The 15,957-nt window shown below is 44.9% G+C and overlaps 2 protein-coding genes across 2 annotated transcripts in view; both read left to right on the top strand.

The window, feature by feature from the left end:
* Window positions 1–15,957, top strand: part of LOC308292628 (E3 ubiquitin-protein ligase RNF170) — a 484,996-nt gene that overhangs the window by 419,626 nt on the left and 49,413 nt on the right. The gene's annotated exons all lie outside the window — the stretch shown is intronic.
* The window catches only part of ralgps2 (Ral GEF with PH domain and SH3 binding motif 2), a gene marked incomplete at both ends in the record, with an annotated part of 92,085 nt that overhangs the window by 58,117 nt on the left and 18,011 nt on the right, over window positions 1–15,957 (top strand). The window contains 1 exon segment of the mRNA XM_080722712.1: window positions 15,645–15,782. Coding sequence (XP_080578838.1) covers window positions 15,645–15,782 — 138 coding nt within the window.

Raw genomic sequence — 15,957 nt, 5'->3', positions numbered from 1 at the left:
ATAAAAACAGACAGGGCCATTGTCTCATCATTCCCCATGGAATCATAATAAAGTGTAAAATGTACCATATCATTTTTACGGTATAGAACACCATCGTATATTCCTGCATACATAAAACCTTATACAGTATGTTCTTACAGTATGTCTCTCCGGTGGCTTTTGCCAGTTTCACTAGAGCCGGTTTGAAGCTCTCCCGTTATAGGGAGGCCCACTGCTCTGTCAGTTCTTGGTCTGGTCTGCATCACTCAGTAGCTTTGATTGATTGAATATTTGATTGGAAAAAAATGAAGAACAGTAAAGTACATTCAAAACAAAAAATGTAGTACGGCGTAAGTACAGTCAAACACACTGTCTAAAAGGAACACCTGAAAAAAAAGCCCTCGCGGTCTCGTTTCCGTTGGATGTCCTTGGTATTCAATTAATCGACATAAAATAGCAATCGCATTTTCGCAACAAAACACTACAGAGTACAGAGTAGGGTGATGAAAAGGTGGAGGTAATGGGGGGGTGGCCGGTCTATGGGAGACGTGATAACTATCTCTACCTCTGGCCTCCTGAAAGGTGAATGTTCAGGGCAGTAGCTGTGACCGTGAGCCTCAGTTTGGTCAGGAGAGCTGCCTAATTTCTAAACCTCGGAGGACATGCTGTGATAATCAAGTGCCAGGCTGCCAACACAGTTCCTAGAACCAGCCAAGCAGCGCACGCACACACACACACACACACACACACACACACACACACGCACGCACGCACACGCACACACACACACACACACACACCCACCCACCCTCTGGACCTGGTTCTCCGCACTGTGTGAGTGAGTATGAGCTCATCTGGGCACTTTTTTTTGTTGGCTGCTTTTATACAGCCAATAGCTGAATTTACTATTTTAGATGTGGTTTGGCATGCCTTGACAAAGTTATTTTACCACACCAACTAACTCTCCCTGCCTCACTGTAGGTGTGTGTGTGTGTGTGTGTGTGTGTGTGTGTGTGTGTGTGTGTGTGTGTGTGTGTGTGTGTGTGTGTGTGTGTGTGTGTGTGTGTGTGTGTGTGTGTGTGTGTGTGTGTGTGTGTGTGTGTGTGTGTGTGTGTGTGTGTGTGTGTGTGTGTGTGTGTGTGTGTGCGTGCGTGCGTGCGTGCGTGCGGCAGTTGGTTTTTGGCCACGGTGTACTAGTGGCTGCTGCACATTTAACAGTAAACGACATTGTACTGTACATGAAGTGGAACTAATCCTCTATCCATGTCTTGGGTCTGACATCATATGGCCATTAGCGAGACAGGAAATTACAGGAGGACTCATTAAGGTTGCTTCAATAACAAGAGAAGAGAAGAGAGGTGTTTAAGTACGGGTCCAGACATGGAGAAACTTGAGCAAAGGACCTCTGGTCAACCGCATAATGAATGTTGATTGTTGGCTGTGTGGATTTACATCACTCTTTATTCATAGGTAAAAAAATAAAGAAATCCACACAGAAATCCAGATCTCGGCCCCAGGAGAAGCTTCACTATCTCACTGCAGAGGTTCACAGGTCACACCATGTCCCCAGCATCCATTCATCACTCACGATAACCCGGCTTTCGTATCTGCGCGCCCTCGTCACTGTAGCCTGATGGATTGCGGTGTTACAAGCGGGGAGGGAAATGTTTTGGACGAAACGTATTTATACGTTCATAGCCAATGTATTTCCCAGTCTCAGAAGAGATCCCCGGGCTTCCAGTCCAGCCTCCCATCTGGCCCTCAGACTTTCCCAGAACTGGTCCAAAACGCCCCGAAACGCACCACACATCCATCACCGGTCAGAAAGACTCACGGCAAGGGGAGAAAGAAGGAAGGGAAGAAAGATGGGTGAGCGATGGAGGAAAGGGAGAGCGGCAGAGAGAGTTTGTCTAGAGGAGATGAGATGTGGAACCCACAGCAATAAACAGCGGCGCTGCTTTGGACCTCCAGCAGCCGTACTGTTAGTAAACAGTTGACGTATGCTGACCCTTCCAAGCTTTTCATCCTCTGAGCACATCATCAACATCCCTCTCTCCCTCTTTGTTATGTCCTATTTGGATTTTATTTATATATATCGTCGCTGTCGGTCAGAAACCTTGTATCTCCAAGTTTCAAACTGTGTATGTTTTTTTTCCGTAAAGTAAAGCCCTGCTTCATCATACAAGACTGTCGCACAAAGGTAGTGAAAACAGCAGATATACAAGCACACAACGCCTCGCGGGTGCGAGGCGTTGTGTGCTTGTATATCTGCTGTTTTCACCATCTTAAATCATTTTAAAATGATGAATACAAAACGAACGGTTTTGGACATACAAGGTTTCCACCCGACAACAACGATATATTTCAGCGGCATGACACGCCATGCTCACACACAGTCCGTCCCTCAGAGACGCACGAGCAACGCATTCTCGCACGCCCCCCCCCCGACTCAAAACGTGGTAGCAATTATCGACGGAGCCAAAGCAGGCGAATGAGAGAAAGACCAGGAGATTAAGACTCAGACATGCCGTCAATAACAAATGGTAGTGCCACAGGAAGAGAGGATGAGATGATTGTCATGATGCCAGGCTAAAGAGACACGAGGGGTTGTAGGTGAAGTCGGGAGAGGGGAAGATGGGGTAGAGAGGGGCAATCAGCAAGACCTCACCACGCAATTGGCCCTACTGTACTCTTATCTCCGGCACTGTTGCCCCTATCCATGCCAAACTTTGCACACACACTCCTTGGCTGGCAAACCACAACCTCCACCCCTCATTTCTCACATGCCCCTCTTCTAGCGCATGAGGTTGTCGACTTGGCGGTCGCTTATCTCCCGATTAGGGAGTCTTACTGGTATTAGTGTGGTGTGATTTCTGGCTCCGCTTTAAGCGTTTGATGCAGGAAATGAGAGTGTGGGAGGGGGGAGAATGGTATTTTTATGAAGTCAAGAAGACCGTCCAGCTCAATAGCGCAGTAATGACTTGTTTATACTTTTTTTCCGCGCAGTGTCGAGGAAATGGCATATCTACATGCTCACACTGCGATGCATCGTGAGCTTGTCAGATCGCTTGTGGATTGATTTTTGTTATTCATGGCACTGGAGGGCAACTAATTGTAAATCACTCCTAATGGGTCCAGGAGCCTACCCTTCTGGTCGTACAAATGAAGAAAGCAGAGGGAGAGACAGAGGGTGTGGAATAAAGTTGTGTGCTCTAATACAGTGGTTCTCAAACCTTTTCCTGTCAAGGACCCCCAAATTTACACTTTTTAGCCCACGGACCCCCACTTGAAAAGACTTTTACAGAAAATATAAGAAAATATTTTTACAGCTCTAGCAGTGATTTTCAACCATTTTAATTTAAGGACCCCCAGTTTCACATGCATTAGGCTACGAACGGTGGTGGTATTTCTATCTCTGAGATCCCAATTTATATTGTAATATCAATGTTAATTTAACTCAGAGATTGTACAAATGGAACCAAATGGAAGTACATATGGAACCAAAAGGACCCATAAGAGGTCCATTTGGGTTCTATTTGTACACCCTGAGTAACATACCCAATAAGGGTCCATTTAGTTCCCAACTATCATTTAGCTGGGGACCCCCTGGAACTCCTTCAAGGACCCCTGATTTGAGAACCAATGCTCTAATAAGTGGTTTGAATTAGGAAAAACGTGAGCCGTGTGGTCAGGAAAAAAAATGTATGTACACAATAAAAAGAAAACCCCCCGAAAGTGTTCCATACGCTGCCCTTTCCCCCAGCAGCAGCATTACTGTGTGCAGTTCACCTCCAGAGATGCATATAGCACTTCATCCAGGGTGGGGGTAAGGAGGGAATGGAGGTCCAGGTCTATCCCCCCCGGGCCCTGCGGCGCTCCTCTATTTTGGTTCCTTCTCCTTGCAGTGAAACTCTAAACATGTGGGCTCATGTGCGGGTCAGAGGTCTACATGTGGGGTTTCTCTGTGAGTGTGTGGGATTAGGGTGTGGCTCCACCCATCCCACACACACACACACACACACACACACACACACACACACACACACACACACACACACACACACCCTCTGCAGTCAATCAGTCTTTGTGGAAAGGGGCAACCCCCTCTTATTCAACCCTTTTACACACACACATTTGACGTTGACGCGCACAAAAGCGCACGAAGCTCACTTGAATGTTTGAGTTTATGGCAGGGTGTCGGAGAGTACAGAGTTCATACAAGGCCTCCCCCATCTCTCTGTCAGACACTCACCTCTCCCAACACCACCATCTATCATTCCATCACTCCAGCCATACCTGAACAAACACACACACAGCCGTGTCCGTGCTCTCTCTATCTCTTCACACACACACACACACACACACACACACACACACACACACACACACACACACACACACACACACACACACACACACACACACACACACACACACACACACACACACACACACACACAGAGAGAGAGAGAGACAAACACAGACACACATGTGTTTTCTTGCAGAGCAAAATAGTCCCGTAAATATAGTCGGCATATTCACTCAATGTCAGACTCCAGTAATTCCACGCCCTTGGACGGTGGGTGCGTTGTAACCCATGCGGTTCAGGTGTGTCCTCTCTCTCTCCGAACAGAGTTCAACTAGTGAAGTGACAGCTTGGTTAACTCTAAGCCGATCACTTGCAGCTGCTCGGCTAGTTGTATTTTGTGAGGAGAGAGAGAGAGAGTTGAAGGAGGGTCTGGAGTCAGAGGAGAGCCAGGAAACCGTAATAATAATAATAATGTGTGTTTGAGTGTTTACGACGGTCATTAGCTTTAATAATTTGTGTTTTCTGGTTGAACAGAAATGGTAAACCTGTGGCTGCTTTCTCTGGTTATTATTGCTTCTATTTGAGTCACACCTCTACTAAAGTTTTAGTCTCCAGCTGCACATGCTTCCTGTATTCCAAAGTTGAAACACACGCACGCACGCACGCACGCACGCACGCACGCACGCACGCACGCGCACACACACACACACACACACACACACACACACACACACACTGCTTGAGTCTTGGGCAGTGGTGTAAAGTAACTAAGTAGATTTACTTAAGGACTGTACTTAAGTACAATTTTGAGGTATCTGTACTTTACTTGAGTATTTCCAGTTTTCAGTACTTTTACTTCTACTCCACTACATCTCAAATCCAAATAATGTACTTTTACTCCACTACAATTATTTGAAAACTTTAGTTACTAGTTACTTTGCAGCTTTGAATGATTATATTATAAAACACACATTAATCCACTTTAGCCCTATTCTATACCTTGGCTATTTGAAAATAGACGATCTACTAGCTCACAACGCGTCGCCATCGTGATACTTTGTGAGCTTGTAGATCTGCTATTTACAAACATTTTGTACTTTTCTACTTTTGTTACTTTAAGTACTTATTGATGCCAATACCTTTGTACTTTTACTCAAGTAAATGTTGAACTCTGTACTTCTACTTGTATAGTATTTCTATATTGCAGAAGTGATACTTTTACTTAAGTAAAACATTTGAGTACTATTTCCACCGGTGGTCTTGGGCACGCTTTACACACCTCTGCTTCTCTTCTGGGTCTCCTTCGTCTGTTATTCATCCATTTCTGGCTGACCGGTTCCTCCTTTATATTGACCTGTCCATTCAACTGTGTCCAAGTCCTCATTAGGGCTCCAAACGAGCCTCACAGCCCAGCCATAAACAAGACCTTTCCTCCAATCTTTTTCCACGCGGTGTTGATCTAACTCGGGGAGTATACAGAAGTAGCCAAATGTGGACCCATTTTGGTTAACATTTTGCACATTCTTCGGATTTACTAATGGACACACTAACACTGAGGATTTCACTGTTTGTCAGCTCTCACCAGACCTGCGTTTAACCGTCTCGGTTGAACTTCTTTTATTTTCCGCCATTTCCATTTGCAGAACATTAAAAGCCTGTGGTCCTTAACGCCAGAGTTTGCGGAGAGATAATGGGTCCAAAGAAAAGTGTGTGTGGGCAAGAGTCCCCCTGCTGTGGCTGCGGTTGGGTTAGCCGCATGTGGCCAGCAACGCTATAAAGCCACTGCCTGAAAACCAGTGTTTTTGGACAGGTCCCTGTGTGCACTGTGCAGCGTGTGTGTGTGTGTATACTGTATCTGTTTGTCTATGTGTCTGTTTCTATATCAGACTCTCTGTACAGTACAGTGATAAGATCAAGGAGTTGAGTGGTCCTTTTAAGCATGTGTTTGTTCAGGCCCAGACCTCCCCAGCCACAAGTAGTACTGTACGACATCATGATTGGCTCGGTGCCCACTGCTCTGGTCAGTGATTGGTTGGGGGGTGGCGGCGCTGGCTGTCAATTTCCTGTTGGGGTTACAAGACAGCCCTTTGACAGACAGGGCGGGTTTAATGGGAGTAATGGCTACGGGGCCTTCTAACAGTTCTACTACTGGTCTATGGTATACTACCCCAACTACCCATTTTACTGGCTTGTCCAGTGAGCATTTAAAACCTTTTATTAGAAGAGACATCAAAACTGTCCGCAGATGTAGAATGTCGGGACTGAGCGGAGCGCGGCACCATGCGTTGGTGATTTATGTCCGGGGTCAGTGGTTAAGAGTGGAGTATGTTTAGGTATGGACAGATAGTAATGACCCATTTCAAGTTTTCCTTGTGAAGGGCCCGTCCCTGCGGAGACAGACGTTTCAGGTGAGGTGTAGGCCAGGGCCAAGCACTGGCGCATCAGCAATGGAATGTTCTGGAGAATTCTCAGAAAAGCTTCTCCTCTATTTTCGTCTCTCGCCGCCTTCGCTTGTTTTTGTGGAGGACTTATCGTAGCATTTAAATGTTGATTTATCACGCTGTGAAAAAAGAAAGGGAAGAAAAACAAAAGCGCAAATGACACGGCCTCACGTAATGTTTTCTTAACCGTTTGTAGTCTCCTCCTCATACTGTCTTTTAACTTAGCTTGGTCCTCTTGAAGACATGCACCCATGTGTTCCGTCCTAACGAAACGATACGCCAGGGACTCCCCTAAGAAAAGATTTTTACGGCTCTAGCAGAGATTTCCCAACCATTTTAATTTCAAGGACCCCCAGTTTGACATGCATTTTAGGCCCATTTAGTGGCCTTTCTATCTCTGAGACCCCAATTTACAGTATATTGTAAAATCTATGTTAATTTAACTCAAAGAGTGTACAAATAACAGGTCTATTTGGTTCCATTTGGCTATGTTCACACTGGCAACCCAAATACGATCAGATGGCCGGTTGCTTTGAATAGCAAAATATCTCATCGAAACTAGTTTTTGCTCTGGTGTCTAAAGATGTGTCTCAGTCTGGGCACTCGGACACTGAAGCCTGATTTATACTCTTAGAAAATTGTCAAACTACAAGCTCACAACGTGTCACAAATGGATGGAGCGCTTGTAAATTTGCTGTTTTCAGCGAGCGATGCCATCGTACTGCAGAGTATAGGTTAACCACTTAAACCCCAGCGTCCGTATTCTGGAGAAATAAATTGCGGGAAATATAGCAGCTCGACGAGCTCACACAACGCGCTGTGAGCTTGTCAAATATATTTTATGTGGAGAGAAAACAGAACAGACTATCACAGAGCCCTGAGGGACCCCGCTCAACGATATGGGGTTGAAGTGGTTAAGCATTACTCAACGTCTACAGTATGTGGTTACATTGTTACCACGGCAACCCATGCAGATGGGCGGCCATATAGGCTTTAGTTCAGACTGCAGGCAAACCTGATTGTTTCTCAACTGTGGTCCTGGCTCTGACTGAATAAGTCATTTACTTAAGTACTGTAGGATTCAAGGATTCAAAAGACACTTATAGAATCGGGTCAAAATTCTAATTTTCACGATTTTTCAAAAATAGCAGATCTACAAGCTCGCAGCGCGGCTGTGAGCTTGTATATCTGCTATTTTTCAATAGTTAAAGCATACAAAAATGATACACAATAATGTGTACCCGTTCTGAATGGGTTACACTTTTGAGTTATTTGTACTTTTACTTGAGTATTTCCAATTTCCAATACTTTTACTTCTACTCCACTACATCTGGGATCCAAATATTGTACTTTTACTCCGCTACATTTATTTGAAAACTTTAGTTACTTTGCAGATATAAATTATATATTATATAACTACTTTAGCCGTATTTTATACGAGGGCTATTTGAAAATAGCCGATCTACAAGCTCACAAGTTGTGAGCTTGTAGATCTGCTATTTTCAAACATTTAGTACTTTTACTTTTGGAACTTCAAGTACATTTTGATACCAGTACTTTTGTACTTTTACTCAGTTACATTCTGAATTCCGGATATTTACTTGTAATAGAGTACAATGCAGTATTGATACTTTTACTTAAGTAAAACATTTGAGTACTTTTTCCACCACTGCTGTGTATTCAGCAGTGGTGGAAAAAGTACTCACATGTTTTACTCAAGTAAAAGTACCAATACTGCAATATTTCGGAATTAAAAATGTACTTGAGTAAAAGTATGAAAGTGTTGGCATCAAAATGTGCTTGGTGAGCAAAGGTATAAAATGGGGCTAAAGTGGTTTGTGTATGTTTTATAATATAATTTATACCTGCAAAGTACAACTAGTAACTAAAGTTTTCAAATAAATGCAGTGGAGTAAAAGTACAATATTTGGATCCGAGATGTATTGGAGTTGTATTGCTCAAGTATTCAAGTACAGTACTTGAGTACTGGTATTCAGACATGGCCAGTCTATCTGCATAGTAATTTATTGTATTCATAAACCATCTTACTGAAGTTTATCTCAGGTTTCAGTGTCCAAGGATCCAGACTGAGATGCACCTTTTTTAAATCAGATTTTCAAACCACCTACTAGGAATGTGGCTGTTATCTGATCTGTTTTTGTGTTGTGTTTTTATTTCTGGATAGGCCAAAAATCTGATTTGGTCTGCCAATCTGAACATACTGTTGCTAGGGCTGTCACGATATGACATTTTACATGACGATTAATTGTCATTCAAATAATTGGCGATTAACGATTTAATTGTGTTTTTGACTTTGAAGTTGCACATGGCAGATTTGACACATAACCTAAATATACAAAGAAATTACTGACATATTTGACAACTTTACACTTAAAAAAGAACATTGATAGTGGAAATAGACGATCTACAAGCTCACAAGTCACAACGTGTCGCTATGCGACGCGTTGTGAGCTTGTAGATCTGCTATTTCCACTATTTTTTTTACTTTAAAAAACTTTTAAAAACTTTTGAAAACATTTTTCAACATGGAAACGATTTATGACGATTATGAAAAATAATCGCGATTATGTCAGATAATTGCGATTAGACGATTATGTAATAATTGTGACAGCCCTAACTGTAGCCTTACAGAACTGGTTCCCAGTGTGGCCTCTGGGGACTCCCAGGGGTCCTTGAGCGGGGGGTTCCAGGGGGTCCCCAGCTAAATGAGTAATAGTTATTGGATACAAACGGACTAAAAGGGCTTGTAACTCAGAGAGGGTATGAAATGAATGGATCCGTTTGTACACTGGGGATATTACCGCGTCGATTGAGTTCCCAGAGATGAAGATCGTATCAAATTGGGCGTCTGTGGCCCCGATGCGAATGAAACTGGGGGTCCTTGGCTTGAAATTAAAAGGGGCCGAGAATCACTGGCTTAACAACACACTCACAGATGTGGTTCCGCAGCGAGCGAAGGACATCCGAGCAGCCTAAGTGGAAACAGTCCAACATAATTGTGAATGGTGATAGGAAGGCCCTGCAGGGCCGATATTATTAGCGTTCAAAGCACTCTGCTATCACGGTGAGGCCGAGGCAGCAGCGAGCGGCTGAGTTTTCTGATGTCTGCAGGGGTGCGTTCACTACAGGAGGATGTGGTTAGAGAGAAATTACAGTGCGTCATCAGGTTCGTTTCCTTTAAAAAAAGAAAAAAAGAAAAGAGGACTGCATGAATGGGACTTCTATTCTGTCAGTGTCCCAAAAAATGTGCGCGCCAAAAACCTTTTTTAAGGTGCAGAGGCAAAAAAATAAGAAGCATTGACTAGAATAGGGATTTAGTACTTGCGCGCTTAATTGAATGCCCCGATCCAGCACCTATGACGTAACCAATTGAAACATTAAGTGTGTGTGTGTGTGTGCGTGCGCGTGCGTGCGCGCGCGCGCGTGCGTGTGAGAGAGAGAGAGAGAGCTGGTGCTCTGTATGTGTAAGACTGAGCGCCGTTGCTGCGAGACATGTCACCACCTCATTATGTTGGATATTATTGATTTAACCCTCCCTCCAGCAGGTTAATTCGTCCCCGTTCGTCATCCCCGTTTAGCGGCCAGACTTCAGGAGGCTGAATTAGGAAACCCAAACCTAAGAGAAATAAACAAGGCTGGCTCCACGCTCCAAATCTCCTCATCTGATCTGATCGCTCTCCCCTCAAGTGTTTGACTGGAATGCCGCAACTCTGATGTTGCCCTACTTTTCCCTTTCTCCTTCCTTTCTTCCTTTTTTCAGTTTCTGTGTCCTCATAGTTATGTCTATTTTAATTTATTTCATTCTTAATACCCCTTTCCTCTCTCTCCTTTCATTTCTCTCGTGTGCTCTCTCTCTCTCTCTCTCTCTCTCTCTCTCTTTCTACTCTCTCCAGTAAAGATACACTAGATTTTGGAAAAAAGATAATACTGTCTTCATCGGTTCGTCTGAGGGAAAAGAAAACTCATTATGCTGCGTTAGTATCCCTGGTGGAAGTTGGAAAAGCAAAAGTTAAACATTTCTCCCTTTCCCAGAATGTAGGAGAAACATTACTTCTGAGCATGACTGACGTGTTCTTATACATTTGAAGTAAAACATAATAATAATTTCCCGTAGATTCTTTCCAATGTTAAGTACATTTGGCCCTCGTCACCTGTGGCGTGATGAAGTGAGGTGCACGGCACCCTGCCCGCTCACGCCCATGTGTCGGCGTACTGTACACATTCAGACGTCATCCTATATATACACACACACCACTCACGTGACGGTACACATCTGGCGTTTTAATGCGTCCTCTGCACGATGCATTCGTCCTGCACAGTACACGGATCACACAGTGTGCTGTATACACTACAGTGTATCCTCTTCCTCCAGAGAGCAAAGAAGCGTTGCTAAATGTTTCTGTCTGCAGCCGGAGAACCCGGTCTCACGGAACGTTCTAACCTCTTCAACCTCTAAGCCGGAGAGCTCTTACAGCTGCTGGAGCACACACACACGCGCACGCACACACATACACACACACGCGCATACACGCACACACACACTCACACACACTGAGAATGTACTGTACTTGGACAAGCGAACAAACTTGTCAGCCAGGCAGCTGCTTACCTTTTTGTTGTTAGCGGTGATTTGTGTGCGCGCGTCTCCTGTAGTTTATGTATATTCTCTTAACTTCACTGAGCTGCAGCGATCCCCCGGCTGTTCCCGGGACTCATCTCTTATCTGTTGTGTCCCAAGTCCTGCTGCCTCCTCTCCGGGACACGCTGTCCCACGGACTCCCCCTCGTTCCGGGGAGCTGAAGATCAACAGGCTGCTCCTGGCGTTCCACAGTATAAGGAAGGCCTTTCGGTTTGAGGCCTGTAGCGTCCTCAGACTCCTTCTCCTGCTTTCCTACCCTGTGGCGCTCAGCTGGGCTGAGACTGAGACAAGGGCATGACTCAAAAACGACCGCCGTTAACCAACTGAGCTCTGACGACTGATGCCTTGGAGTTTTTCTCACAAAGGATGAGGGAGACGAGGTTATGGAGGGAGGGAAGGAGGAAGAGAGGGGAGGAGAAGGGAGGAGTGGGGGTGGGGGTGGGGGTGGGGGTGTAGGGGTTGGAGACTGCTGTTCTTTTCTTTTCTCCTTTTTTTTTTTTCGTGGCGGCCCAGCCCACCTCTGATGTCACTCTGATGAAGGAGGAAAAAAAAAAAGGTCTGAGAGAGAATAACAGAACCTCCTCCTCCACTTTCCCATCCTCCAGAATGGATCGCTGCAGTTTTAATAAAGTAGGAAGGGCAATGAGTGAGGGGAAACAAGACCTGTTTGATTTCAGGACTGCGCCGGGGAACAAGGCCCTTTTGACCTCTCCACCCATACTCCATAACCCCCACCCCACCTTTGATCAAGGGCCCTCTAACAACCCCCTATATCCCCACTCTTTCACTCCGGCTATAATTGGAAGCCGTGATTGTAATGCTGCATTGCGTAGCTTCAAAGCCAAGTTATCAAGGCAAGTTTATTCAGAACAACTTCCTAGCAGATGCTGAGCTGGCTACGCGAGGGCAGGAAAGATGGACGAAGCATATTATATACTGTAAAAGTGATTTGTAGTGTCGTTGTAGAAACATCAGTCTCTCCAGGTGTAGTTGGGCGCTTGCCCGGCCCTTATTTCCCAGCCCCGCTCGCCCCCCCCTGCTATCGCCCCGTCGTTCAGTTTAATGTGTGTGGGCGTGTGAAACACGGATAATAAGGTCCTCACCTGCAGCAACCGATTCTGGACCTGCACACAATGTGTTTTGTTTTTTTTCTTTTCTGAAATACCAATGGTGTCTGTTCCCTGCAGGGTAGCTGACTGGTTATCCAAGAACAATACCCAGTACTTAGGAACCACACGACCTGCTCTTCCCTCCTTTTAGTTGCACAGCTGGTCTTTGCAGTCTTTATAAACTGTAGTGTGGGGCATGTGCAGGACACACGCGCAAACTCTTATTTGTGCCTAAACTACTGTTCTTTATAAACAAACATGCACATCTGTGTGTGTGTGTGTGTGTGTGTGTGTGTGTGTGTGTGTGTGTGTGTGTGTGTGTGTGTGTGTGTGTGTGTGTGTGTGTGTGTGTGTGTGTGTGTGTGTGTGTGTGTGTGTGTGTGTGTGTGTGTGTGTGTGTGTGTGTGTGTGTGTGTGTGTGTGTGTGTGTGTGTGTGTGTGTGTGTGTGTGTGTGTGTGTGTGTGTGTCTGTCTCTCTTCCGGGCAGAATGCAGTGTTGCATGACAAGCCACCATTATCTGATGACATGCTCCGAGAGCTGCAGTTTGAACAGTTGCCTTATCTATACTCTATCTACAAGTTGTGTTTACTGTAGATCTGCTATTTTTGGTGAGCGACACTTGCGTGCAATGAAGTATAATCCAAGCCTCACAGCTGTGTCTGCAAAGTCGCTTTGCGATGCACTTTGAGACTTTTAGACCCGCCGTTTTCAGCATGCGACATTGCTGCGCAATGAAGTATAATTGAAGTCTTCTTAACATCTGTGTCTGCAAAATCTCACAGCCCGTTCCTTTTGCCCCCTCTCTCTCTGTGTCCATGTGTCGTTCTCTCTGGTTCCAATCAGATGATGTAGTCTCTGTGGAACCCTGACAAGGAGGTTTTGGCCTTTATCTGCCGGGCCTCGGTCCTGGAGGTTTTGTCGTCACAGCGCTTATTATTTTTGCATGTGTATTTCATAACCGTTTGGCTGCTTCCCTCTTGTAAATATGTCTGTGTGCGCGTATATGCATATGCTTTTGGTTGTCTGTACAATGAGGTTCCAACTTCCAGAAGAAGGCGTGTGTGATCTTTGCATTGTGTGTGATAACTTTCTCTCGCATCACATCTGCTCTCACTCTCGTCACTGGCATTGTGCAGCGTCGCATTAAGCATGAGAGGGAAGAGGAATGGACTGGAGGCGAAGGGAAGGTGCACCGTGCACAGTGCGCAGTCCGTTCAGATCGTTGTTAATCTCACTTTACAGAATGGTGGGAAGTGGCTCCCGGGCTTAGTCTGCTAATGTTAATATTTGTATAAGAAGAAACTAAAGATTTGAGCTGTGCTCCGAGTTTGCCAGAGAGAGAGAGAGAGAGAGAGAGAGGTGAGGTGGGGAGAGTTAAAGTAGGACAGAGGAGAGGGTGATGACGAATGAAAACTACAGAAAGAAACAAATGCGCTTTGAGTTTGGCAAGGCTGAAGAGGAGATGATGTGTCACCAGCAGAAGGTCCTGTCAGCACCGTAACTCAGCATTAATTTGGAGCCGTGTCGAGGGTTCAAGGCAAATTAATCCTGCATGAAATCAAAATGAACTGTGGGGCGGATGTGGGGGGGGGGGGTTTTCTTTCTCGTCGTCTCTGGCCAAAGTGATGTCATCGGACGAGCGGCCCTGCTGCAATTACCTATGGTTCCTCACACCAGGGGAAGCGCAGCTGCATGGCTCGCGCACACCATCGTGCATTCCAAACAATACGGAGTGATACCACATGACGGTCCGGCCTTGTTTTGTGTTTTAAGTGTTTGTTTACAATTGAGCCCGGCTCCACTCCGTGTTGTGTGGAATGGCCTTGTAATCCTTGCAGGGATTAGAATAACACCCAACAGACACATGGGCTCTGTCCTCATTTGGTCTACACATGGGACCTTGGCCCTCTGCCAAGTTTGAAGTCCAGCGGTCGGACAGTCCTCAAATTATGCCCGGGGTGACATGGCATTGGTCCGAAATCTCATTGTTCCTACATCCCATTAGTCAGAACCTGGTGATGTTAACCTGGTGAAGAATACTATGCCTAAACCTAAACCTAAACTAACTAACCTCAGTAAAACTATGCCTAAACCTGACCCAAACCCTAACCCCAGTAAAACTATGCCTAAACCTAACCCTAAATCCTATCTCTAACTAAATTCGGACTAATGAGATGTAGGACTAATGAGATTTCTGACTTATGGGCAGTCCCCATGCCGGGGACAGTCACCAGACACGCACGCACGCAGGTTTTGTGAATGTATTTTTTTTTTTTATATATTTTTTTTTTTTTCAATTTTCTCAAAAGTATACAATGCGCAAACAACACACATACAATTCTCCCAATCCCCCTCCCCCCACCCCACATACAAACCCACATACAAACAAAACATCATACAAATAATAGTACATAAAAACAATAATGGAAAATAAAAGAAACAAGAAGAGACAAATATACTGTATAAACATTAAATAGCTTCAGGAGACAACTGACCCAGACCGAGTCAGCAATAAATATCTTACATCTCTGACACAGGTAATGACAACGTTTCCATATGATTCAAATAGAGTTGCCAGATTTTCAAGAAAGTCTCAAATCCTGTTTGACTTCTCAGAATAGTAATTTTTTCTAGCAGAACACAGCTGTTCATTTCTGCGAACCATTTTGCAATGGGGACGGGGGAGTCAGACTTCCAAGTTATTGAAATACATTTCCTAGCAACTCCAAGTGCCACCTCTATAAACTTTATTTTGTGTTTTCTTATATTTGCACTGATGGTGGTGAAATTGCCCAATAGGCAAAGTTCAGGGTCTAATGGGAAGGGGGCATCTATAATTTTAGCCAGTGTATCACAGTCACAGAGATCATACCAGAATGTTTTAACCTTAACACATGGTTTTGTGAATGTATTGATGGATGCTAGGGTTGCGACTCGAGTCCCTACCTACTTGTACACATGAAATATAGCTTTTCATCAAATATTCTTTAGAAGGAAACTGAGAGGAGACATGACAGTGGTCTGGAGTCCTTGTGTGTCCTCGCGACCCACAAGGAGCACGTGGTTGTACCACCAGGCACCCGCCCCTTTGGATGATATCTTTCTAAACAATGTTGTGTTTTTGTTGTTCTTCTGTAATTTGCAGGTATGTACCTGTCAGACCTGACGTATATAGACTCCGCCTATCCCTCCACCGGCAGCATACTGGAGAACGAACAGAGGTCCAACCTGATGAATAACATCCTCAGGATTATATCAGACCTGCAGAGATCCTGTAACTACGGTAAGTCACATGTGTCATAAGTCACCCCCATGAAAAAAGGAAATCGACGTGCACATCCCCAACCTGAACTTGAGCCGGTGCTGCTAAGCGATGAACGGTACACAGAGAAAACAAATAAACGCTCTTAACACTGAGGGCTCCGATGCGACAGATGCTTTATTGCGCCACAGAAAAA

The sequence above is a fragment of the Nannobrachium achirus genome (assembly GCF_963921795.1).
Source record: "Nannobrachium achirus genome assembly, chromosome: 1".
Lineage (NCBI taxonomy): Eukaryota > Metazoa > Chordata > Actinopteri > Myctophiformes > Myctophidae > Nannobrachium > Nannobrachium achirus.
Note: the sequence above shows the minus strand (reverse complement) of the source record. Positions and strands in the feature narration are given on the sequence as shown.